This window comes from Histoplasma capsulatum (genome assembly GCF_000150115.1).
Source record: "Histoplasma capsulatum G186AR genomic scaffold supercont2.2, whole genome shotgun sequence".
NCBI lineage: Eukaryota > Fungi > Ascomycota > Eurotiomycetes > Onygenales > Ajellomycetaceae > Histoplasma > Histoplasma capsulatum.
The window spans coordinates 1,569,359-1,594,849 of record NW_025544802.1 but is presented as its reverse complement, the minus strand read 5'-3'; the positions used below and the strand labels follow the sequence as shown (position 1 = coordinate 1,594,849).

Below are 25,491 nucleotides of genomic sequence, written 5' to 3'. Positions count from 1 at the left end.
ATCTAACTACTCCGTTGGGACTTAGGATAGCTAGATAGCTAATGTTGGACGCCATCGGCGTTTTGGAAACATACCAATAACACTCTCAAACAGGCCGTGGGCCAGATTCATCAACCTCTATTCAACGTGTTACCGGACCCTCGCGGATTATCCTCAGTGAACTCATCCCACGCCCTCGCTTTCATAGTTTCTTCATCAGCCTTTTCTAGATCATCTTCGTCAATTTCCTTTGGTTGGTCGGATTGCTCTCCACCACCCTCGATAATGCCTCCCCTTTTCCGCTCCTCTTCTAGATATTCATCAATCGACATGGTGGGCAAGTTATGGCCGGGTCTAAAAACTCCGTTTCGAAGTTCCGTGCGCTTGCTTGTGAGGACGAATGGTTGTAGCGGTACGCCAGTTTTGCTTAGAAGAGGCCCTACTCTGCCTCCACGGACATTCTGAGCGAACCCTATATCCAATCGATCGGAAAAGCCGGGTGGATTGTCGGAGTCACGTTGTCTATTATCATGATTGTAACCAGGATCGGTCGATGGGACAGCAGCCTGGGTACTTGCAAGCATGGATAATTCCTGCGATAACATGTCCAGGGCTTGGAATGTCTGGTGTGTATAGAGTTTAATCTCAGCTAGGTATAGTTGTCGAGTTAGATCTTCATCAGCTTGAAAGCTGCCTTGACTTTGTGAAAGATACTACAGAATTTTTTTTCAAGCCACATTTAGCACCAGCCTAATCCAAAGTGCCATAGAAAATTACGTATCTGGATTTATTTTTATACCTCTAGTTGCTGTTTCAGCTCTTTCTCATCTCGATACCTGGATATTTTGATATTCCTCCGCGCAACAGCATCGTTTAAAGGGCATAGGCTAAATGAGCGGGGGTTTTCCGTGTATCGTTCGTAGAGCTTCTTATCCTCCAGCGAGAGAAGGCCATATTGATCTAGACGCTCTAGATATTTTTCATATTCATCCCGCGACCGCTGGAGGGTTTTCACGCGGTCTGTGTCGTATGATCTTTGGAGAAGGTCGGCAAGGACATAATCGGTGGTCAGGTACCTAGTGATGGTCCGAATAACGGGGATTTGCTTAGTTTGGCTTGTCCCGTAGATCTCCTCGAGAAGCACCTTAGGTACAGGCATGGCCACCTACTGTAGATCCCCAGTGGTAATATCATCTAATGACTCATTGGTACTGAATAAGGAGAGCTGTGCAATGCGCCGTTGGCATTCTTCGAATTCTGCGATTACGTCGCTGAGAGCTGGAGTATTTTCTGATGAAGGGGAGTCGAGAGCTTTCTTGTGTGATTTCGCGCGGGATAAGAGTGCATGGAGGGTGCCAGGATGTGCAGCCATAGCTTACACTGTCAGATCATGTATATAATAGAAGTACCAAGGGGTCGAGCGAGGCTTTTTGGTATTGGGAGATTCCGCTGCCAATCTTGGTGGCGGTAGTAGTCTCAAGTCATGTGAAGATAGGCTTATCAGTCAGTAATTGTCTGATAGCCACAAACCTTGGAGCTCAACCTGTTGACCTATATGGAATCTTGCATAAGTTCTACCATATCCTGTTCTATGAATTAGATATATTTTGATGACCATGCTGTATATACCCGTTCAGCTAGCTAAATTAAACATATTCTCTTTTATCCCCCACCCTATGCTCTTTGACTATCGCAAACATGTGTGTGTGCGTGTTGGTGACCGACATAAATTCACGCTTTCCAAACATTCTTTAGATTAATTTCAGATATCTCTCATCTACCCTTTCTTTGTTATGTTCTTGAAAATATACAAAATAGGCTTCAATCTCGCAACTATTTCACATTGTCCAGATACACACGCCTTGTCATCTGCGGCCCAGCCACTTCTGTTCTTTTACCTCACACTTTTTAGGATAGCTGACTCCCGTCAGGGCGGTTGATTCTGGTGTAGCTCTCATAGGGAGGGCCCTTGGAGGAGCCAACTGCGGGGAGATATAGGTAAAAGATGAGCGCCATGGATATCGATAAGCTCTCCATGCTGCCTGACGAAACCTCAGAGCCAGAGGAATCAGATAACGAGTTAGAGAATTCTGATCGGGGTCTTATAAATGTAGAAGATCTACGACAGAAGCAAAATGCCAAATTCAAGGCTTTGTCAGTATCTCTTTGACTACCCTGGACCAAATATTACATTTTTCTGATGGGAACAATCTTTTATAGGCTGTCAAGAGCATCCGAAGCCATTACGGCGGAAGACATCCAACGGGCAACGAAAGTTAAAACCGAGAGTGAGCTTTCTATGACGAATTTGATAGAGAATCAAGACTTCACCTCTATTATCCATGACCCAAGAGAGTATCAACTGGAGTTGTTTGAAAAAGCGAAAGCTGCCAATATCATTGCTGTGCTGGATACAGGTATGCGTTTTCATGCATTCAATTCCTATTCAGATATTAATATGTGTAGGATCCGGCAAAACATTTATCGCTGTGCTTTTACTTAAACATGTGATCCAAAGCGAATTAGCTGATCGAGCAAGCGGAAATCCACCTCGTATATCATTCTTTCTGGTTTGTCCTGACTGTTCCCTTTTGAAAAAAAGCCCGATATCTAAAGTCGGTCTAGGTTGATAGTGTTACCCTCGTATACCAACAAGCCGCGGTCTTGAAAGCAAACATTGATCAGAATATCGACAAATTTTGTGGAGCGATGCAAACTGACCTATGGAGCAAGGAGACTTGGGAAAAACACTTCTCGAAAAATATGATTATAGTCTGCACTGCCGAAGTCCTGTATCAATGTTTACTCCGCTCTTTCATCCGAATGGAACAAATCAATCTCCTTATTTTCGATGAAGCCCATCATGCCAAAAAAGAGCACCCGTATGCCAGGTGAGAAGCTACGATATTTTCAGCCAACTGTACTTCTGTAACTGATGGGGTATATAGAATTGTGAAAGATTTCTATTTGCGAAGACCCGAAGCACAAAAAAGACCCAAGATATTCGGAATGACGGCATCACCAGTTGACGCGAAGGTGGACGTGGCAAAAGCTGCAAAGTACGGAATCGCTAGAGTGATAATAATTGGATTTGCATTCTGGCTAATCCATTTTGCCTAGGAATCTTGAGACGCTACTCGACAGTCAGATTGCAACCGCGTCCAACCAGGATGTTTTGCGGCAAGCGATAGCGCGGCCAACTGAACAAATATGGGTGTATGACAAACTTGATGCAACATCTGAAACTGACTTGTACAAGTGTATGCAATCACGCTTTGGTAAAATTCGTGAACTTGAAAAGATTTTCTTCTATGCCTTGGAGGCAAGCTCGATGCTGGGGAGATGGTGTTCAGATTGGCTATGGACATTCGCTTTGGAAGCAGCCGAATTGCCCAAACTCGAAGGCAGGGTCTCTAAGAGCTATATGCAATCTAGCTCCAGAGACCACTCCAAAGGGCTTGACGAAGCAATTAGACTTCTTCGAGAAGCTGGGCAGCTCATCAGAAACCACACGTTTGATACTCCGGTGGATTGCCCCGCACACCTGAGTTCGAAGGTGCGACTACTGCGCCATGAGCTTTCCTTGTACTTTGAACGGCACACGGATACCAAATGCATTGTATTTGTTCAGCAGCGGCATACAGCGAGGCTGTTAGCAGAGCTGTTTTCTCGAATCGGAACGCGGCATATGCAAACAGGAATTCTTATAGGGGTTCAGCATGATGGAATTGGGGGCGCGAACTTTTCGTTCCGACAGCAGTTTTTGACGCTGTTGAAGTTTCGCAAAGGGGAGCTCAATTGCCTGGTATACTGGTTCCGTTTTCCTTATTCTTCAAGGACCATAGAATTCTTCGTTAACAGGAGCAGTTTGCAACGTCCGTCGCTGAAGAAGGGTTGGATATCCCAGATTGCAACTTGATTATCAGGTGAGAATATTTCACACCCCATCCAACAGGTACGAAACTCACTGTATACTAGGTTCGACCTGAGCTTGACCATGATTCAGTATATTCAAAGCCGTGGAAGGGCCCGACATTCGAACTCAATAGTATGGCTTTCACTCTATGATTCAGAATGTCTCGCTAACGGCACTCTGCAGTACGCACACATGGTTGAACGAGGTAACCTTATCCACGCGTCATGTATCCAGGAGGCCCAGCGAGCAGAGGTGAGATATATGAGCGCAGGGTTTAAGCGGGCTCTTTGGACTAAAATTTCCTAGCATATCATGCGACGGTTCTGCGAAGCTCTCCCGGAAGACCGGATTATTCGCGGAAGTAGTGATGATTTGGGAATGAATCTAGACAAGGAACGATACTATAAATCGTTTACCGTCCACAGCACTGGGGCGACGTTGACTTATCCCTCTTCACTTGTTGTTCTTGCGCATTACGCAAGCTCTTTAGTAAGATTTCCTCCCTGATGGCATTACGTGCAAGCTAATATTCGCCAGCAATACGAGAAAGAAACGTCCCCTCAGGTGAACTACTTCATTGAGCGGATAGACAGTGCTTTTGTTTGCGAGGCAATCCTCCCCGAAAAGTCCCCTTTCCGGGGATTGACGGGCAAACCGTCAGCACGGAAGTTGCATGCCAGACAATCTGCTGCTTTCGAAACATGTTTGATGCTTAGAAAGAATGGGATCCTCGATGACCATTTCGTGTCAAAATATCACAAAAGGCTGCCGGCGATGAGGAATGCGAAGCTAGCCATCAAATCGAAGAAAACGAATCAGTATGATATGATGGTGAAGCCCAAACTGTGGGAAAGTGGTCGTGGCACTACTCCAAGTGTAATATGGGCTACTCTCTTGATGTTAAGTCCTGTGGCTAAATTGCGGCGAGACTATCAACCTCTGATCTTATTCACGCGATACCAGCTTCCGAAGTTTCCCATATTCCCGCTGTATCTTGAAGATGACATTGAATCAGGAGTTATTACGACTCCCCTGCGGATGCCGTTCCGAGCTTCAGAAGATGAGTTGGGTCTACTCACTACGTTCACTCTCAGGATTTTCCAAGATTTGTTTCATAAAGTATATGAACATCAGCCGGCTATGATGACGTATTGGCTTGCTCCAGCAAGGTTGAATTCTAACTATCGTGATATGTCAGAAGCTGTAGACCCACGACAACTTCTTGACATCAGCATTATTCAGTATGTGCAACAGAATTCCGAAATACGCTGGTCCTTCGATATGCCACCTAGCGAGGTAGAAAACCGATTTCTGTTCGACAAATGGGATGGTAGATATCGTTACTTCACGTCCACGGTGGAACCGACCCTACGTCCCTCGGACCCTCCCCCAGCTACGATGGCGAAGAGAAAGCATATGGAAAATATAATGAATTATTGTCTTAGCCTATTTAAGAATTCCCGCTCCAAGTTCTTAGGGGAATGTGATTGGAAGCAACCAGTCGTTCGAGCTGAATTGGTTCGACTTCGCCGGAACCTTTTGGATAGGGCAACGGAACAGGAAAGGGGAGAAGAAACGGCGTATTATATTTGTCCAGAACCTCTGAGGATATCAGCTGTAAGGTCTCTTTACGAGTAGGAATAATTTGCAAAACTAATAATTTTAGTAGTTACCCCCACCGGTTGCCGCGTTTGCCTTTGCATTTCCGGCTATTATTAGTCGCATAGAGTCCTACTTGATTTCTCTTGAGGCATGCGACAAACTTCAACTCAGTATCGAGACGCATCTCGCTCTAGAAGCCTTAACAAAGGACTCAGATAACACTGAAGAGCATCGAAAGGAACAGATTCATTTCCAACGTGGAATGGGTAAGAATTATGAGCGGTTGGAGTTCCTAGGGGATTGTTTTCTGAAGATGGCTACTTCGATCTCCCTTTTTGCGATGAACCCTGACAATGACGAGTTCGATTTTCACGTTAAAAGGATGTGTCTGATTTGCAACCAAAATCTGTTCAATACTGCTGTTCGTCTCAAACTCTACGAGTTTGTCCGCACACAGGGCTTCTCAAGGTTTGTTTTCCCAAGGGCTCTGGACTTCAGTGCTTACAGCTGACAAATGATAGACGGAACTGGTATCCTGAGGGTATCAAGCTTCTTCAAGGAAAAGCTAAGTCGGAATCAGCACAAAACAAACAGGCTTTGGGCGACAAAACAATCGCGGATATTTGCGAGGCACTTATCGGGGCTTCCTTGTTGTCAGGAGGAAAAGCTTGTCGGTTCGATACGGCAGTTAAGGCAGTGACTGTGTTTGTGGACAGCGACAACCACCGAGTTTCTGATTGGAATAGTTATATCGACCTATATTCACTACCAAGCTATCAAATTGCCCAAGCGGATGCGGGTCAACTTGACTTGGCTAAGCAAATAGGCAACCGGTTAGGATATTACTTCACATATCCAAGGTTGCTCCGTTCCGCATTCACACATGCATCATACCCGTCAGCATGGAGTACCGTTCCGTGCTATCAGCGTCTAGAGTTTTTAGGCGATTCTTTGCTCGACATGGTTTGTGTTGAACATCTGTATCACCATTATCCTGATCGGGATCCTCAATGGCTCACAGAACATAAGGTACTGTCCCAGTCTAAGTCAAAAGGAGGAGGATCATGAGTAATAAGACAAAGCTAACGGTTTAATAGATGGCTATGGTATCAAATAAGTTTCTGGGTGCAGTCGCTGTTAAGTTGGGGTTACATAAACACCTCCTATATATTAGCAATGCTCTTTTTGGCCAAATCACTAGGTACGCCGAGGAGATTGAAGTTGCAGTGGCCGAGAGTGCCGATTCTCCAGATGCCTGGACAACGACCAGCGATCCGCCCAAGGTATGTGGTGGGATTCTTGAGCATTAAGGAATTCGGTAGCTGACGAACGTCGTAGTGCTTGCCGGATATGCTAGAGGCATATATCGGGGCAATATTCGTCGATTCGAATTTCAGTTTTGAGGTGGTAGAGGATTTCTTCCAGCGATATCTCAAACAGTACTTTGAGGACATGAGCATTTACGACGCCTTTGCAAACAAGCACCCAACGGTATGTATCCACATCCATCGCACCACCTCATTTACAGTACATATACGTACTTACATACGTCTATGTTCTGTAAGGCATGATATGTAAGTACTGTAAATGTGCAAGGCGCGTGGCTAACATTGCTTGCAGACATACTTTCACAACCGACTAACGATCGATTTTGGATGCGCTAACTACTGCTTGAAGGCGGGTGAGGTGCAAATGGTAGATAGCACAGAACCACGGATATATGCAGCGGTTATCGTCCACGACAAGTTTGTGGCCCAAGGTATTGCCTCATCCGTACGGTACGCCAAGACCAAAGCCAGTGAGGCTGCACTGGCAAAGTTGGAAGGCCTTGCTTCGTTCAAATTCCGTGAAATATATGGTTGTAATTGTGCGGCCAACAAGGTGGAAGAAGCCACAGATGCAGCCCAGAGAATGTGAAGCCTATATCTGTATGTGGAGGGTGATTAATTCGCTCCTTTCTTGGAGTGGGGTATGTTGCCCCGAAGGGGGTCCCTTCGGAGATTGCTGATTGTGTTTCGAGATAGTCGAATCCGTCCTCTACCCAATGTTTTTATTCGTTTGCTTTTTAAGTGTTTGTGATGTTCGTTTGAAATTGAGGCAATATCTCTGCTAGATAGTTCACGCTTAAAAGTTTCCAGATGAACGATGCGTAATTTGGTTCCCACCCCCTGAAATTGTCCAGCGTGGATGAAGCTAAAGCTGCGGCCTGGAAACGCAAGGAACACCCGAAAGGTTCCAGCAATGGCCCTGGACGAGTGCTAATCCTAAAATGAACTAGTGCTCTTGCCCCTGACATGCCCAACGCCGGATCCCGTGACCAAATAACACGCCGCGTGCAACCAAAAGTTTCCATCCAGTCTCTCGATCAGAGGTGATGCATACGTCTACAACTTATCGACAACGTGAATAAATGACCACCCCATATCGGTCGATGTACAATAGGCTTTGTGGCCTTCTTTTCTTCCCCTAAATACCCCACCCTCATGACTGTCGAGCAACAATCCTCATTTTGATGCCAATATGGAGGTGGTTCTGCCAGGGGTGCCCAACGGCCTTGCGCCGCCCACTCAACCTCCATCTGTTGATCCGGCTACTGTTGTCCAATATTTAACGGAGACCCTACAGAGCACACTCGACGCTCTGAAAACCGATTTAGAGAGCGCTGGAAGCTTCTTGTCCAAGGCAAAATACCCTGAAACCATTCAACGGTGCTCTCGTTTCGCCTCAGAATCTCAGGTTGCGTTGTATGTCCAAAAGGATGCTATTGAGCTGGAACAGACGAACGGGACGGAGGAGGGTACCCGTAAGTTAACATACTTCTTTGACATGCTATGTCGGAGGCATGATACCTGAAAAAGAGCTAACACTTGTTTGTTCTCGTTTGAAAGCTTCCCCAACTAGATATGTGTATATCCTCACTCTCGAGTTATCACTTTCCCCTACCACCGTTGCTTCGATGGCCTTCACGAGGCAGCTTCAGCCATTAGATCCGAATATCCCAATATCCGCCCAAGTCCATGCCACGAGTCTTCCGGGCTTCCTGTCACCGATACAGATGGCTTTGAATCAAGGCACTACTACAGCTTCACCTCTTCAGACGCTTCATACCTTTGTTAACCATGTACTGGGACCGTATTTTGATGCCTATACGAGTGGCCAGGAACGGGTGAACGGGGTGAAAGGGAGGGGCGATAGCGATGCGAAGACGGGAGTGCCTGTAACCAAAAAGAAGATTGCGGAGTTGAAATCAAGCCTGTTGCAGCTACAAGAGAATATTGAAATTCCCGTGCTGAATCTTCCATTGCATGAGGTCGTCCAGGGAGCATTGGACCAGGCTGCGGCACGAGGAATTAAACCTTCTACCGATCTCATCCCGGCATCAGTGCTTGAAAATACCATTGTTCTTAACAGTATCCAGAACATTGTGAATGGCTGGATCAAATCAATCCAGACTACCACTCAAATGTCTAGGGATGATATCAAGGGATCCGCAATACAGGAAATCAATTTTTGGTTATCGATGGAAACTGCCTTGGAAGCGATCGAGGACCAACTACGCAGTGATGGAGTGCAACTTACGATGGATATCCTGCGGCATGCAAAACGATTTAATGTAACACTTAGTTTTTCGGCAGATACCGGACTAAAGGAGACTGCGGAAACGGTCCAGAAATACAATCAACTTATGCGAGATTTCCCACTTGATGAACTTTTGTCCGCTACCTCTCTACCGAAGGTGCACGATGCCCTGAACCTTATATTCTCTCATTTGAACAAGAAACTCCGCATTTGCCCCTATCCTATCAAGCGTTCTCTTTTACTGGTGGAGGCAATTTCCGGTGATTTGGATACCCAAATCCGAACCCTGATACACGGACGCTCTATTATGCACTTAAGTTTCAAAGAATTCCGCGCTTTAATGCGGTCGGCTCAAGTCATCTGGCGCGCCTGGGATGAGAATGTGAAGGAATTTACAAATGTTGCTCGTGATGCTATAAGACGGCGGAATGAGAAGTTCATCTCCATCAAAGTGGAACCAAGACATAGCGCAATTCAAGATCGATTGAAGTACATCAATACCTTCCGCAACAACCACGAACAGCTGCAACGAACTATCGTGAACGTTCTTGGACCTAACGCAAACATGTCAGCAGGTGCTAATACTGATGGAGCTGTGACCGTGGAGGAAATTGGTGATGTCGATGCCCTGGATGAAGTTTCTCAAGCATATGCGTCTTTGAAGGATGTCGACGTTCTAGATGTATCTGAAGAAGGTACTCAAATATGGATCCAGGCCGAAGCTTCATATAATGAGCGCACTTCTAGAGTGGAAAATTCAATAATCGCCCAACTCAAGGACCGCCTGGCTACCGCGAAGAACGCTACGGAGATGTTCCGTGTCTTTTCAAAATTCAATGCCCTGCTTGTCCGACCCAAGATTCGAAGTGCTATTAGTATACACCAATCTGAATTAATCGAGCTAGTTAAGCACGATATTGCAAAACTGCATGAGAGATTCAAGCAACAGTATGGTCATTCTCAAGCACATCCCATGGCGCAGCTACGAGATCTTCCTCCGGTATCAGGTGCAATCGTCTGGGCTCGTCAGATTGAACGGCAACTTGATGGCTATATGAGAAAGGTCGAGGACGTTCTGGGAGAAGACTGGGACTTGCATGCTGAAGGGCAGAAACTCCAGGCTGAAAGTAACATGTTCCGAAAGAAGCTTGATACGCGACCTATATTTCAGAACTGGTTACAGGATGTTCAACGACGAAATATTACGATTTCCGGCCGCTTGTTTAAGATTTTCCGCAATCGTGCGACGGGGAACACTTTAGAACTAGATGTTAATTTCGACCCGCAGATTATTGTGCTTTTCAAGGAAGTTAGAAACCTTGTCTGGCTCAATTATCAAGTTCCTCATGCTATCAACACGATTTCCAAAGAAGCGAAACGAGTGTACCCATACGCCATCAGTTTAATTGAAAGTGTCCGAACTGCCTTGCAAACAATGCGTTCGATCTCATCTATGGCTGAGGTTTCCATTCTTTTGAGTGGGTACAAAAACGACGTCCAGGCTTTAATCATGAAGGGTCTTCCATTGCGCTGGGAGTCATTTATACATTCTTATGAACTCCACATCAAGCAGGTAATGGCCAATGGGGCAGTTGATCCCTCACCAGCGCAGGGTCGAAGTGAAAGCAAGCATGTTCAATTTGTTCGCGAATTTGCTGCCTCGGCCTTTGTTCTTCAGTCGAAAACTTCAACCCTCTTTGCAATTAACGAAAGTATCCAGAAAGCCATTACCGATCTCAGGACTTGCCCTTACGATGCGTCCATCTTCCGCCAGCGCCTGGATGAAATCCAAAATTCTGTCGATAAGTTGAACCTGGAGAACTATGTGAATCTCGGCTATTGGGTTTCTAATATGAACAAGACAATCGAACTTATTCTCCAAGAGCGCTTACACCGCGCGATAAGAGAGTGGATTTTAGCGTTCCAGGAAATCAAGTATGATGAGAACGGTGTCCAACGGAAAACGTATGCTGAAACCTCAAAGACAGCAAATGACGCCGAAACACAAACCTACACGATTGAGTTCCCCAAGCTTTTCCATGAAATTTCCATGAGAAATCAAGTACTTCGCTTAGATCCTCCTCTGGAGTACGCAAGAGCTAGCTGGTTTGCTCATTTCGACCAATGGGTTGGAGTTCTTTGCAATCTAGAGAAAATTAAATCGGCGCGATATAAGATGTCAATCGAGACGGAAAAGGCTCGGCTATCCGAAACCCACTTCACAAATCTCCCACAATATTGTACCAGTGAATTAGTCGAGGTGTATTCTGTAATTGGTGCTAGACTAGAAGACATCTCGGACTACGTGGATAAATGGCTACAATTTCAATCCTTGTGGGATCTTCAAGCCTCCCAAGTTTACGACACGCTGGGTGACGATTTGTCCCGATGGTTGCAACTTCTCCAGGAAATCCGTAAAAGCCGCGCAACATTTGATACTTCTGAAGTTGGCAAATCATTCGGCAATGTTAGGATCGATTATGAGCAAGTGCAGACCAAGGTTAATGCCAGATATGACCAATGGCAACACGAAATTTTGCACAAGTTTGGCGGCAAGTTTGCCAGTCGTATGCGCGAAGTCCATGATGAAATCGTCTCTGCCAAGAAAGATCTGGAGAGCCAGACGCTGGAAGCTTCATCAACTGCACATGCCGTTTCGTTCATTACAATCGTCCAGCAATGCAAGCGAAAGGCGCGAGTGTGGGGTCCGGAAGTTGATCTCTTCCTCCAGGGTCAGGCTACCCTGACTCGACAGCGCTATCATTTCCCCAGCGACTGGTTACATGTTGAGCAGGTTCGGGATGACTGGAACGCCCTCAGCGAGCTCCTTGAACGAAAGAGCAAGATCGTGCAAGACCAAACTGATGCCCTTCAGGCAAAAATCATTGCAGAGGACCGTGTTATCAGTAACAAGATCGCCGAAATAATCCACCAGTGGAACGAGGAGAAGCCAGTTTCCGGCTCTATTCCGCCGGAAGAGGCCTCTAGAACACTAAGCTCCTTCCAATCACGATTGGAAAACCTCCGCTCTGAATCTGAAATGGTCACCAAAGCGAAGGAGGCCCTTGACTTGCCCGGAAGTCCGGAAACGGCTCTTGCGGCTGTACTTGAAGAAGTGCAGGATTTCATGTCGGTCTGGGCAGCATTGTCAACGATCTGGAAAAGCTTGAATGAACTAAGGGACGTGCTATGGAATAGTGTCCAGCCGAGAAAACTTCGCCAGTCGCTTGACGGGCTTATCAAAATGACAAAGGAAATGCCGAGTCGGATGCGACAATATGCTGCCTTCGAACATATCCAGGCTACTTTGCGCCAGCTTCTCAAAGTCAATCCTTTGCTTTCCGATATGAAATCCGAAGCCGTCCGGGAGCGACATTGGCAAAAGATCTTTAAAGTTCTTAAACCAGGCAAACGGTTCTCCCAAATCTCACTCACCCTTGGTGACGTTTGGGATCTGCAGCTGGCTGCCAGCGAATCTGTTATTCGTGATATTATCGCCCAAGCCCAAGGTGAAATGGCCTTGGAAGAATTCTTAAAAATGGTCCGCGAAACATGGCAAAATTATTCTCTCGACCTTGTGAACTACCAGAACAAATGCCGCTTGATCAAGGGCTTCGATGACCTGTTCGCTAAATGCAGCGAGAACCTCAACTCTCTTCAAGCAATGAAGCATTCACCTTATTACAAAGAATTTGAGGAAGACGCTAGTTCTTGGGAGGATAAACTAAACAGAGTTCACGTTCTCTTCGATGTCTGGATTGACGTTCAGCGACAATGGGTATATCTTGAGGGCGTTTTCACTGGAAATGCGGATATCAAGCACTTGCTTCCTGTCGAATCTGGCCGATTCCAAAATATCAATTCCGAATTTTTCGCTGTCATGAAGAAGGTCTATAAGTCCCCCTTCGTTTTAGACATTCTTGCTATTGCTGGAGTTCAAAAATCCCTCGAGCGATTGGCGGAGCTTCTTCACAAAATCCAAAAAGCCCTTGGAGAGTACTTGGAGCGAGAACGCATGTCTTTCCCACGGTTTTATTTCGTTGGCGACGAGGATCTCCTTGAGATTATTGGTAATAGCAATGACACTCTTCGTGTTGCGAAACACTTCAAGAAGATGTTTGCTGGGCTCTCTGGTTTATTGATGGATGACGACGGCAACATTGTTGGATTCAGCTCAAAAGAAGGAGAGGAAGTTAGGCTGAAGCGAGAGGTTTCGCCTATTAAAACCCCGAGGATCAATGACTGGCTGAGTGCTTTGGATACTAACATGAAGCTAACATTGGCTGAATTGCTAGCGGAGGCAATTGAACAATTCGAACCCATTTATAGCGCCCCTGAAGTCGATCAGACTGCATTTAGCGACTTCCTCGCCAATTATCCAGCTCAGATAGTCGTTCTTAGTAGTCAAGTTGTCTGGACTCAAGCTGTCCAATCCGCTCTTGAGGCCGGGGGAAGTGGCTTACCCGCGCTCTATGATGCGGAGGTACGGGTTCTTGACCTGCTTGCTGTAACTGTCCTTGGAGACTTGGACCCTATCACGAGAAAAAAATGCGAACATCTAATTACGGAATTTGTTCATCAGCGAGACTCGATTGCCAAGCTAATCAGGTTTAATGCTTCCTCACCAACACACTATCTCTGGCTTTTACAAATGCGATATGTATACCAGGCTCAAGGAGACTTTTCACAGCGACTTCACGTCCACATGGCAAACGCGAAACTGGATTACGGCTTTGAGTACCTCGGTGTCCCTGAACGACTCGTACGAACTCCGCTGACAGACCGTTGTTTCTTGACGCTTACTCAAGCGTTGTGTCAGCGACTGGGTGGCTCTCCGTACGGCCCGGCTGGAACTGGAAAAACTGAATCAGTCAAAGCATTAGGCCTTCAGCTCGGTCGATTTACGCTTGTCTTCTGCTGTGATGATACATTTGACTTCCAAGCCATGGGCAGAATTTTCTTGGGTATCTGTCAAGTGGGTGCATGGGGCTGTTTCGATGAATTCAACCGTCTGGAGGAAAGGATACTGTCTGCGGTTTCACAGCAGATTCAAAATATTCAGATTGGACTGAAAAATAGTAGTGATGAGGAGAAGGCCCAAATCGAGCTCGTCGGTCGCCAACTGCGGGTCAACTTGAACACTGGAATTTTCATCACGATGAACCCTGGATACGCTGGTCGATCCAACCTTCCTGACAACTTGAAGAAGCTATTCCGCAGTGTAGCTATGTCCAAGCCCGATAAGGAATTAATTGCAGAAGTCATGCTCTTCTCCCAAGGATTCAAACAAGCCAAGCCTTTATCAAGACAAACTGTTCCATTCTTTGAACACTGCGCCAAACGCCTGACGAAACAAGCACATTACGATTTTGGTCTACGTGCTTTGAAGAGTGTCCTTGTCAGCTCTGGTGGACTTAAACGTTTACGTCTTGCAAATTCCGACGGCGACCTCGGGCCTAATGAGATTATCGAACCCCAAATCATTGTCCAAAGCATTAGGGAAACAATCGCACCAAAACTAATTCGAGAAGATGTTGAGACTATGTTGCAGATCCAGACTGATGAATTCCCTGGAGTTGAGTATGTTCCCGCGAACTTCGAGAAGCTGACGCAGGCCATTCGCGATATTGCCTGGGAAAATCATTACGTTGCTAGTGACACATGGATCGCGAAGACCTTGCAACTTTACCAGATTCAGGGCATCCACCATGGTGTCATGATGGTGGGAAGATCCGGTGCTGGTAAAAGTGCAGCATGGAAGACACTACTCGAGGCAATGCAGAGAGTGGAAGGGATCGAAGGAGTTTGCCATGTTATCGACTCTAAGGTCATGTCTAAGGAAGCCCTTTACGGTAACCTTGATAGCACTACCCGAGAATGGACTGATGGTCTCTTCACTGGAATTCTCAGAAAAATCGTCGATAACCTTCGAGGTGAGGATTCAAAACGACATTGGATTGTATTCGATGGAGATGTTGATCCGGAATGGGTGGAAAATCTGAACAGCGTCTTGGATGACAACAAATTACTTACTCTTCCAAACGGCGAACGTCTGAATCTGCCTGCAAATGTCCGGATTATGTTCGAAGTTGAGACTCTTAAATACGCCACTCTTGCAACAGTTAGTCGATGCGGTATGGTCTGGTTTAGCGACGACACTGTAACTCCCAATATGATGGTGACCAACTATATTGAGTCTTTGAAAACAAGAACCTTTGAAGATCTTGATGATGATAGCGTACCATCTGGCCAATCTTCCGCGAAGACGCTGGAAACTCAGAAAATGCTTGCCAACTTGCTGGAAGGCCTCCTCCAGAACGATGACCTCATTCTAAAAGCACTCGAAGAGGCAAAAAAATATAATCACATCATGCAATTCAGTGATATTCGGGCTCTTAACACCCTCTTCAGCTTACTGAATAAGTCCTGCCGAAATATCCTTGAGTACAATATTCAGCATATTGATTTCCCGTTGGACCCAGAGAAAGCCGAGTCTTACATGTCGAAGAAGCTTTTACTAGCACTTGTTTGGTCTCTTACTGGTGACTGCACCTTAGGTGACCGAAAAGCATTCGGCGAATATGTCACTGCATTTTCTACGATTGACTCTCCCCTACTCAATGAAACTTCTTCCCTCATAGACTTTGATGTCTCACTTCCTAAAGCTGAATGGACCACTTGGCAATCACAAGTGCCATCTATTGAGATAAATACACACTCCGTCACGCAAACAGATGTCATTATCCCTACATTGGACACGGTGCGCCACGAAGATGTTCTTTATTCATGGCTGGCTGAGCATAAACCACTCCTGCTTTGCGGCCCTCCTGGTTCCGGAAAGACCATGACCTTGTTCTCCGCCTTGAGAAAGCTTCCTAACATGGAGGTGGTTGGACTTAACTTTTCTAGTGCTACGACTCCTGATCTTCTCATTAAGACATTCGAGCAATACTGCGAGTACAAGAAAACTCTTAATGGCGTTGTTATGTCTCCCAATCAGATTGGTCGCTGGTTGGTGATATTCTGTGACGAAATAAATCTTCCAGCCCCTGACCAATACGGTACGCAACGCGCAATTTCCTTCCTCAGACAGCTAGTTGAGCAAAACGGCTTCTGGCGGACGACAGATAAAACTTGGGTTACACTAGATCGCATTCAGTTTGTTGGTGCTTGTAACCCTCCAACTGATGCCGGTCGTACTCCACTTGGCGAACGTTTCCTTCGACATGCTCCCCTTATCATGGTAGACTACCCTGGAGAACTCTCTCTGATGCAGATTTATGGAACGTTCAATTCTGCCATCCTCAAGATTATACCTCTACTCCGTGGATATTCTGAAGCATTAACTAAGGCCATGGTTCAATTTTACCTAGAGTCACAAGCAAGATTCACGCCACAGATCCAACCTCATTATGTCTACTCTCCCCGAGAACTCACAAGATGGGTTCGCGGCGTCTATGAAGCAATAAAGCCACTGGAAACACTGTCTCTCGAAGGGCTAGTGCGAATCTGGGCCCATGAAGCTCTGCGCTTGTTCCAGGACCGGCTTGTCGATGAAGATGAGAGAACATGGACCTCAGATGCTGTGAAACGAATTGCACTGGAAAACTTCCCGACCATGGAAGAGCAACAGGCATTACAGGCACCTATTTTATTTTCGAACTGGCTATCCAAACATTACGTCCCAGTTGAGCAAGAGCAGCTCCGTGAATTCGTCAAAGCAAGACTCAAGACCTTCTGCGAGGAAGAGGTTGACGTGCCTCTTGTGTTATTTAATGATGTTCTAGAGCATGCTCTCCGCATTGATCGTGTGTTCCGTCAGCCCCAAGGACACCTCATTCTCATTGGTGTAAGTGGAAGCGGTAAAACAACATTGTCACGTTTCGTTGCTTGGATGAATGGCTTGAAAGTGTTCCAGATCAAAGTCCATGGCAAATACTCAGCAGAAGATTTCGATGAGGACCTCAGAAGTGTTTTGCGCAGAGCAGGATGCAAAGGCGAAAAGATATGCTTTATTATGGACGAATCCAATGTTCTTGATTCGGGCTTCCTAGAACGGATGAACACACTTCTGGCCAACGCTGAAGTTCCCGGCCTCTTCGAGGGTGATGAATTCGCTTCATTGATGACGGCTTGCAAGGAAGGTGCACAGAGACAGGGACTGTTGCTGGATTCTCAAGAGGAACTCTATAAATGGTTCACACAACAAATCGTCAAGAATCTTCACGTTGTATTTACCATGAATCCTCCAGAGGATGGCCTCTCTTCCAAAGCGGCGACAAGTCCTGCGCTTTTCAATCGATGCGTTCTCAACTGGCTCGGCGACTGGTCGGATCAAGCTCTCTTCCAAGTCGGCTCCGAGCTTACCCAATCTGTTGATCTCGACAAGGCCAACTTCGTTGCGCCCGATGGCATCCCGGTCGCTTATCGTGGTCTCAATCTTCCTGCTTCCCACCGAGACACGGTCATTAACTCAATGGTTTATATCCACTACTCTCTTCAGAAATTCAACCAGCGTCTACAAAAGCAGCAAGGCCGAATCACTTATCTTACTCCCCGCCATTATCTTGATTTTGTCGCTCAATATGTGAAACTTTTCAATGAAAAGCGGGAAGATCTGGAAGAACAACAACGCCATCTGAATGTCGGTCTTGAGAAGCTCCGCGATACTGTGGAGAAAGTCAGCGAATTACGACGGAGCCTTGCTGAGAAGAAGCGCCAACTCGAACAGAAAGATGTGGAGGCGAATGAAAAGTTGCAACGCATGGTTGCCGATCAACAAGAGGCCGAGCGACGTAAAGCGGCTTCCCTTGAAATACAAGTGGCACTAGAAAAGCAAGAGCATGAAGTAGCTCGTCGAAAAGAAATCGTCTTGGGCGATCTTGCCAAGGCTGAACCTGCCGTGCTTGAAGCTCAGAAGAGTGTCAGCAATATTAAGCGACAGCACCTCACTGAAGTTCGTGCAATGGGAAATCCGCCTGCAAGTGTTCGGCTTGCGCTGGAATCAGTGTGCACTCTGCTTGGTCATAGAGTTGATAGCTGGAAAACCATTCAAGCGATTATTCGGAGGGATGATTTTATTGCTAGTATTGTCAATTACAACAACGAAAAACAAATGACCCGTAGCCTGAGGAACAAGATGCGTGTGGATTATCTTTCCAAAGACGAATTCACTTTCGAGAGAGTATACCATGCCAGCAAAGCTTGTGGCCCGCTAGTCAAGTGGGTTGAAGCTCAGGTGAACTACTCTGAAATTTTGGATAGAGTCGGACCACTCCGAGGCGAAGTCGATCAACTAGAACAGCAGGCATTGCAAACTAAGGCGGAAGCACAGGCCATCGAAAACACCATAAACACCCTGGAAAGCAGTATTGCCACCTACAAAACTGAGTACGCGGGACTTATTAGCGAAACCCAGGCCATTAAGACCGAGATGTCGCGCGTGCAATTTAAGGTCGACAGAAGTGTCCGTTTGCTAGACAGCCTGTCTTCGGAAAGATCTCGTTGGGAGGAAGGAAGCAAATCCTTCGAGACACAGATATCCACTCTTGTCGGAGATGTCCTCATTGCAGCTGCTTTCCTCGCATATGGTGGCTTGTACGACCAACAGTTTCGAAAGGCAATGATCGATGACTGGGTGTACCAATTAGGCCAGTCAGGGATCAGCTTCAAGCCCCACAACCCCATTACTGAGTACCTGTCGAATGCAGATGAGCGACTATCCTGGCAAGACCATTCGCTTCCAGTTGATGACCTGTGCACGGAAAATGCTATTATTTTAAAGCGCTTCAACAGATACCCGCTTATCATCGACCCTTCTGGCCGCGTTACTGAATTTCTGCAGAAGGAGAGCAAAGACCGGAAACTTACAGTTACTAGCTTCTTGGACGACTCGTTTATCAAACAGCTGGAGAGCGCATTACGGTTCGGCAACCCAATTCTTATCCAAGACGCTGAGTATCTGGACCCGATTCTCAATCATGTTCTCAACAAAGAATACCAGAAAACTGGTGGCCGTGTCCTTATCCAGTTGGGTAGACAGGAAATTGACTTTTCCCCTGCCTTCAAATTGTTCTTATCGACAAGAGACCCGTCTGCAACTTTCGCCCCAGACATCTGCAGCAGAACGACTTTCGTTAACTTCACTGTCACCCAGAGCAGTCTCCAGACTCAGTCTCTAAATGAAGTGCTCAAGTTTGAACGCCCCGATGTTGACGAACGCCGAACGAATCTCATTAAACTCCAAGGCGAATTTAAGATCCACTTGCGCCAATTGGAAAAACGTCTTCTACAAGCCTTGAACGAGTCTAGAGGTAACATCCTCGATGACGACAATGTCATCGAAACCCTGGAGACATTGAAAAAGGAAGCTGGTGAAATTTCCAACAAGATGGTTGAGACTGAAGGTGTCATGACCGAAGTTGAAAACATTACACTTCAGTATAACATCATTGCACGATCCTGCAGTGCCGTATTCGCTGTTCTTGAGCAACTTCATCACCTTAATCACTTCTACCAATTCTCTCTGCAGTACTTTGTCGACATTTTTAACACTGTCCTCCACCAGAATAAACATCTCGCCCAGGAAAAAGACCATTCTGCAAGAGTCAACATCATCCTCCGTGACCTGTTCATTACCGCCTACCAAAGAACTTCACTTGGCCTTCTCCAGAAAGACAGAATAACACTCGCTATGCTTTTAGCTCAAGCCTCGCCTTATTCTATGGATAAGGGAATTATAGACACTATTCTGGACACGAGTGTCGAGGGGTGTGATGTATCCTTAAACAAGGATCTCAAAGATTCCGTAATGGCAACTGCTTCGCAGATGTCACTCTTCAGTTCATATTTGCCATCAGTTACTCCAGAGGCTTGGGAGAGGTTCCTCTCAGAAGAGTTTGCTGAAAATTTTGTCCCTACTGTCTGGGAGGAAGGCACCAGCCCCCGTGACCAGCAACTCCGGTCGCTTCTCTTGGTGAAACTCTTCCGCATTGACAGATTTGTCCCTACTGCTGAAAAATTTGTTACTGAAGTTTTTGGACGGGAGCTCTTTGAGAGCAGCGGAGATCTTAAAGATGTCGTTGAACAGGTTACTGCCACCGCCCCTATTTCACTAAGCTCAAGTCCCGGTTTCGATGCCAGCTACAAGGTAGATGGACTTGTCGAACGGATGCACGCAACTTGTGCAAACATTGCCATGGGTTCGAACGAAGGAGTTGAGAGCGCGGACAAAGCTATCAGTAACGCGGCTGCAACTGGCACCTGGGTCCTTGTCAAAAACGTACATCTTGCGCCGTCTTGGCTTCAAAGTCTCGAAAAACGCCTTGACTCTCTCAAACCACATAGCGATTTCAGACTTTTCCTATCCATGGAGTCGAGTCCCAAAATACCTGTCAATTTGATTCGAGCTTCGCGAGTTCTGATGTTTGAGCAACCCGCGGGTGTACGCGCCAATATGAAGGACTCTCTGTCATCCCTATCCGCCAGAGCCAGTAAGCCACCAGTGGAGAAAGCTCGTATTTATCTGTTGCTCTCATTCCTACATGCAGTCGTTCAGGAGAGACTTCGCTACGCACCTAGCTTGGGATGGAAAGGTTTCTGGGAATTCAATGACAGCGATGTAAGTTACATTCAGCTCTCCCACTTATCCCTTACCGGTAGTTATATTAACTAATATCGCTAAAATTACACAGTATGAATGTTCTGCGTTTATAATCGACACGTGGGTTGACTCGATTGCCCAAGGCCGTTCCAACGTCGCGCCGCAGAAATTCCCTTGGGACTTGCTCCGCACATTGATTACCGAAACATACGGTGGTAAAATCGACGATAGCGGGGATTTCCAGCTTCTCAACGATCTTGTTAACAGCATCCTGACTCCAGCTGCTTTTGAGGATGAACACAACCTAGTTGCTGGTATTGAAGATGATGATTGCCTTAAGCTACCCTCAGGAACTAGTATGCGAGACTTTATTGAATGGGTCAATCGACTACCCGAGCGTGAACCCCCAACGTATCTGGGGCTGCCTGCCAACGCAGAAAAATTGCTTCTTGTTGGATATGGCAAGACAATGATTGAGAACCTTGCCAAGGTTACCAACCTTCTCGATGAGGGAGAACAGTTGATGGTCGAGGCGACTGCTCTATAAATGAACTACCATCTGTGCAGATCACTATTCGCTCTCGCAAGATACAAACACACCCACTTCCCTAAAACAAATTTCTTTGTTAGTCAAGGCCCGAGGGCAAAGAACGCCTCTTCCGGCGAGCTAATTTCCGACTCAGGGCGTTTTGAACATTCTCTGGTTGATTTTCTTATTTTCTTATTTCCTGATCAAAATTTGTCTTTTAAATGTGTCCTGGCGGGAGGAGGATATACCCAGAATGCAAATTTCCGTTCCCTGGTCATCCCATCTTTTGAAACACATCTCTTATCTTATCCCTTCCCCTCCTTTTCAATTTCTTATATTATCTTGTTTGGACCAGCATCTTGTTGTGAACCTGTTTTACGTCAAATGGTGACGGGGTTTGGGTTTCTCTTATCTGTTATCCGGAATATGTCTTCTCTTCGATTTATCAGTTGTATTGCTATATGCTATTTACTACACAAGCTGAGATGGTGATCCCGTCTCCCACAAGGTGGTCTGTTTTGTATTGTTTAGCTCTTTTTCTTTATTTGACCTTTGTCTTCTCACATGTTTTTCTATATTTGAATTTTTTTTCTTCCCCGCTTTCGCTACAATTTTTGTCTAGTCTATCGATTCTGTCTTTGAAGGATGTTAAATGCATAGAATGCAGCATGCCATAGAACAGTGAAAGATCATGGTTTCTCACCCCGCCTTCCGAGGTTCATGCTCCCACAAACGCCCATCCCATCCCATCCCGTATCCCGTTAGACCATTTGTTGGACTCCAAGTTCGCCGCGATCAATCCCCATGACCCGCTCTTGGCGATGATGCCAGCCAATCTGCATGCGGCCATTGGTGTTTCAAGACGATCAGTCTCCTGTCCTACTCTCATTGGCAAGCCCAAAGGAGTTAACTCGTAAGAAGCTGGGCCCCACTACCAGGATGAGCTGATTACCTGCGACTTTCTTTTTTTTTTTCAATATGGACGAGTTACAACTTTTTCTTGCTCGATTTTCGCTTTTGCTTTTTCTTAACATCGACAGAACCAGATCCATGGATTCCCTTTGGACATAAACAAAACATCCTTTCTACGAAATAGCGGGGTCGACGTTTTGCTTTTAGTGTCTGTTGGTGTTTATTCCCGAGAAGGAGAATCTCTCTTCTCTCCTTACTTTACTTCTACTTCTGTTTAGTCTAACTTATCGATATACCTAAATTTTTTCTTCTATTTAATTCGCCTTATACATAACCATGGAATAGAGAACCTCCCCCGCGCCTCCATATATTCCTCTATGTGCTCTATTCACAGCCATGAAACGCCCTCCAAAACTTCGACCCAGCTCGGCGGGACACCTGTCGACGTCGTCTTCTAATTCCATGCTCTCGCGAGTCCCGTTGCTGCATGTAAACGAAATCAGTCTGGCTGCGTGGGATGTGGGAGATCAGATCCCCGGCTTGCGCATTCCGCTTGGTGGGTTCTCTATTTCTTTCTTCATCCTAAGAATATAGATATATGAACTCAGATAGAACTTCAACTCCACTCTCTAGACAGATGCTAATACTAACCAAACTTGTGTATAACAAACCAGCGTTCCTATCATCCCTACGGACAAACCTGCAGATATCCTCTGCAAATGAGGACCTCCTCCCACCCTCACCACTCCTCCCCCTTTCCTATATGCCAGACCCTCTCAACCACTCCCCTCACCTATCCCCCGGGTCGAACAAGCCCTCCCTTTCCCGCTCAACTCTCCACCCAACCCCGCATCCCCGGCAAAACATCGTCCCATCAACCCACACATGCACAAACGCACACCCAAAGACATCCAACAATACCAACACCCATTCATCCCCCAACCCCCCTACCACCACAACGCAGCTCCCCTTGATAACCTCCTCCGCAACAACCGAAGCCGAAATCCTCACCGCCCTCCGCCTCGTCGCCGACACCGTCGCCGAACAGCGCCAACTGGCCGCAAAATGCATCCTCGCGCACCCCGCCATCCTCGGACCCTCCACCATGCTCTTCCTCACCATCGCCAAGCTCCTCCACACCGGGTCGCCCAGCGATCTTGTCCTCACGCTCGCACTCTGGTCGCTTTGCAGCCTCCTCGCCCTGCTCGCCATCCGCTCCATGGTCCGCGGCTACGCCACCATCGCCGAGCACGTGGGCAGCTGGGCCTGGCTCGCCGCGGATTCCGTGAATGGCACCTCGCAGCGCCGCGACGAGGTTCTCGTGGCGAGGTGCGCGGGCGAGATTGTTGGCGTGCTTGTGCTGAGGATCGCGAAGACGAAGGCGACGACGACTGCCGCTGTGGCGCGCCCTGGTGGTGCTGCGAATGGCGCTGGCGTCGGCATCGGATTGATGACGGGGACGGGGGCAGGGACAGGGCCGTTGAAGCCGCGGTCGTCGAGGCGGAAGAGCTCGGCGAGGTGGACAGGGATTATCCGTGCGTGGAGCGTGAAACAGTCCCATCGCCGTTGCGGGGTGGGGACGAGGCTGCTCGAGGAGGCTGTGGGGTATTGCCGGTTGAGGAATCTGGACGACCCGCTCTTCGCGGATGACCATGCCAATGCGACACAGGTGTTGCCTGGGATGTTTCATGGGAGTTTCTTGGTGCATGATCGGTGGGCGCGTGGGTTTTTGGAACAGTTGATTATTCTGATACAGAAGGGGAGGTGAAATTTTTTTTATTCTAAAATTCTCTTTATATATTAATTACGTTTTACGATTTGCACGATATCTATGAGATACCACCATGGTTCACTCCGTTCGCTTTCATTTTGGTTGGCTGGTGTCTGTCTAGCAATTTAGCGATTCTTCTCTTTTTGGCAGCACACACACAATCGTTTCTTTGGGTTGGTTAGTTGTTGAATGCGGGGTGATATGAGGACTATCGCACCTTGGGTTCAGCTCAGGAAAGGCATTGGATACAGGATGGATGGGCAAAAGCGCTTCTTAGGAAATCATTGTTTGAGCAAGCGTGCCGTTAAATAGTTACTACGGTACCAGTTAACTACTAACATTCTTTAAAAAAAAAGAAGGATGAACAAAGATGTTTTTGCGACTTTCCATATCCATTCCCCGTTGAATTTACATTCCATCAACATTACACGTTGCGCATCAGAGCTCAAGATGCCGCTCCTCTTATGTCTGTGCTGCTCCGCCGTTCGTCACCCAGTCTTCTTTGCATGCAAACTGCGGAACTAAATAAATAGTTCGTCCTCAGCGCTCAAATGCGAAACGCCAACTGATGGGCGGGCACCCAAGTAGATCAATACTTGTAACTGAGCAGATAACGACTGGTGGGATTCGCATCTTGCTCCACTCTCACTCCCACAGGGGCCATTGGGGCCATTGGGGCCATGTGTGTGAGACCTGGATTCTGATACTCCGACTGACGCACTCTCCTCCCACCCGAAACCATCAGATGCAAGTTGGCATACGTACGCGTTCTCCACCATCCTGCGGGCGCGGGCTGCAACCGTCGCACACAACTCGCCCCCCGAAGGGCTGATCCGTCTCTGATGGCTGTGGTCCTACCCCTTCGAACAAACCGCGTTGGTGGAGAGGTGGGACAAAACACACCTGTCTTGTCGGGGCAACTAGTTACGCTGATGGACTATCCAGTAAGAGCCATTCCTTGCCTGTGTTCTGAATACAGATACTGTCTAACATGGCCTGGCCCTGCACTCATCGGCCTGGTGTTTGGTGGGCAACTAGTTCGCTCGACGAAGGTTTTCTGTCGATCAATTATTGTGGCGGACGTAAAGCTTGCGAAAACAGAATTTTCTGCCACCCCCTGAAAAGTAGTAGCAAAACACCGCAAAAATAACCAAAATATCCACATATCTCTAGAATCATTCAAATATCATCCAATTCATTCAAATACGCATCTTTATCATCAAATCTGCCAATATGCCCCCTCAGCTCAGCAAATTTACCATCAATGAGATCATACACCTTCTAAACAATGGTTATATGCCTGCTCAGATTGCGCGGACCATTGAGTGCCATCTGACCACTGTATATCAAATTCAACAAAATATTCACTGCTTTGGAACTGCTAGAAGTCCTCATTCAACATGAAGTATAAAGTCAAAGATCACATCAGATATCTTGTCAGATTTGAAGGATTTTTTTGAGGCATATCCAACTGCATATCACAATGAGACTGTCTGCTTTGTAAAGAATGAATTTGATGTTGATATCCACTCTCAATCAATATCTAGATTGTTGAAGAAACTGAATTTGATATAGAAAAAGATGATTAATTATTGCAATTG

General features: G+C 46.7%; 4 protein-coding genes across 4 annotated transcripts; 3 read left to right on the top strand and 1 right to left on the bottom strand.

The window, feature by feature from the left end:
- Positions 1–110: 110 nt before the first annotated feature.
- On the bottom strand, positions 111–1,351 carry HCBG_01752 (uncharacterized protein; the record flags this gene model as incomplete). The annotated part of the gene is made up of 3 exons (XM_045428801.1): positions 111–692; positions 779–1,055; positions 1,149–1,351. The coding sequence occupies 3 exons, from the start codon at positions 1,349–1,351 to the stop codon at positions 111–113; spliced, it is 1,062 nt and encodes a 353-aa protein (XP_045290587.1).
- Positions 1,352–1,993: 642 nt separating this feature from the next.
- Positions 1,994–7,414, top strand: HCBG_01751 (dicer-like protein; the record flags this gene model as incomplete). Its single annotated transcript, XM_045428800.1, has 15 exons — positions 1,994–2,133; positions 2,200–2,396; positions 2,446–2,549; positions 2,605–2,870; positions 2,928–3,038; positions 3,100–3,784; positions 3,841–3,905; positions 3,958–4,147; positions 4,202–4,384; positions 4,433–5,512; positions 5,565–5,965; positions 6,019–6,526; positions 6,595–6,780; positions 6,836–6,988; positions 7,175–7,414. The coding sequence occupies 15 exons, from the start codon at positions 1,994–1,996 to the stop codon at positions 7,412–7,414; spliced, it is 4,509 nt and encodes a 1,502-aa protein (XP_045290586.1).
- Positions 7,415–7,791: 377 nt separating this feature from the next.
- On the top strand, positions 7,792–21,225 carry HCBG_01750 (dynein heavy chain; the record flags this gene model as incomplete). The annotated part of the gene is made up of 5 exons (XM_045428799.1): positions 7,792–7,868; positions 7,993–8,300; positions 8,386–13,559; positions 13,659–20,696; positions 20,770–21,225. The coding sequence occupies 5 exons, from the start codon at positions 7,792–7,794 to the stop codon at positions 21,223–21,225; spliced, it is 13,053 nt and encodes a 4,350-aa protein (XP_045290585.1).
- Positions 21,226–22,515: 1,290 nt separating this feature from the next.
- HCBG_01749 (acetyltransferase) lies at positions 22,516–23,887 on the top strand (the record flags this gene model as incomplete). Its single annotated transcript, XM_045428798.1, has 2 exons — positions 22,516–22,675; positions 22,794–23,887. 2 exons carry the CDS (start codon positions 22,516–22,518, stop codon positions 23,885–23,887), a joined length of 1,254 nt encoding a protein of 417 aa, XP_045290584.1.
- Positions 23,888–25,491: the final 1,604 nt, after the last annotated feature.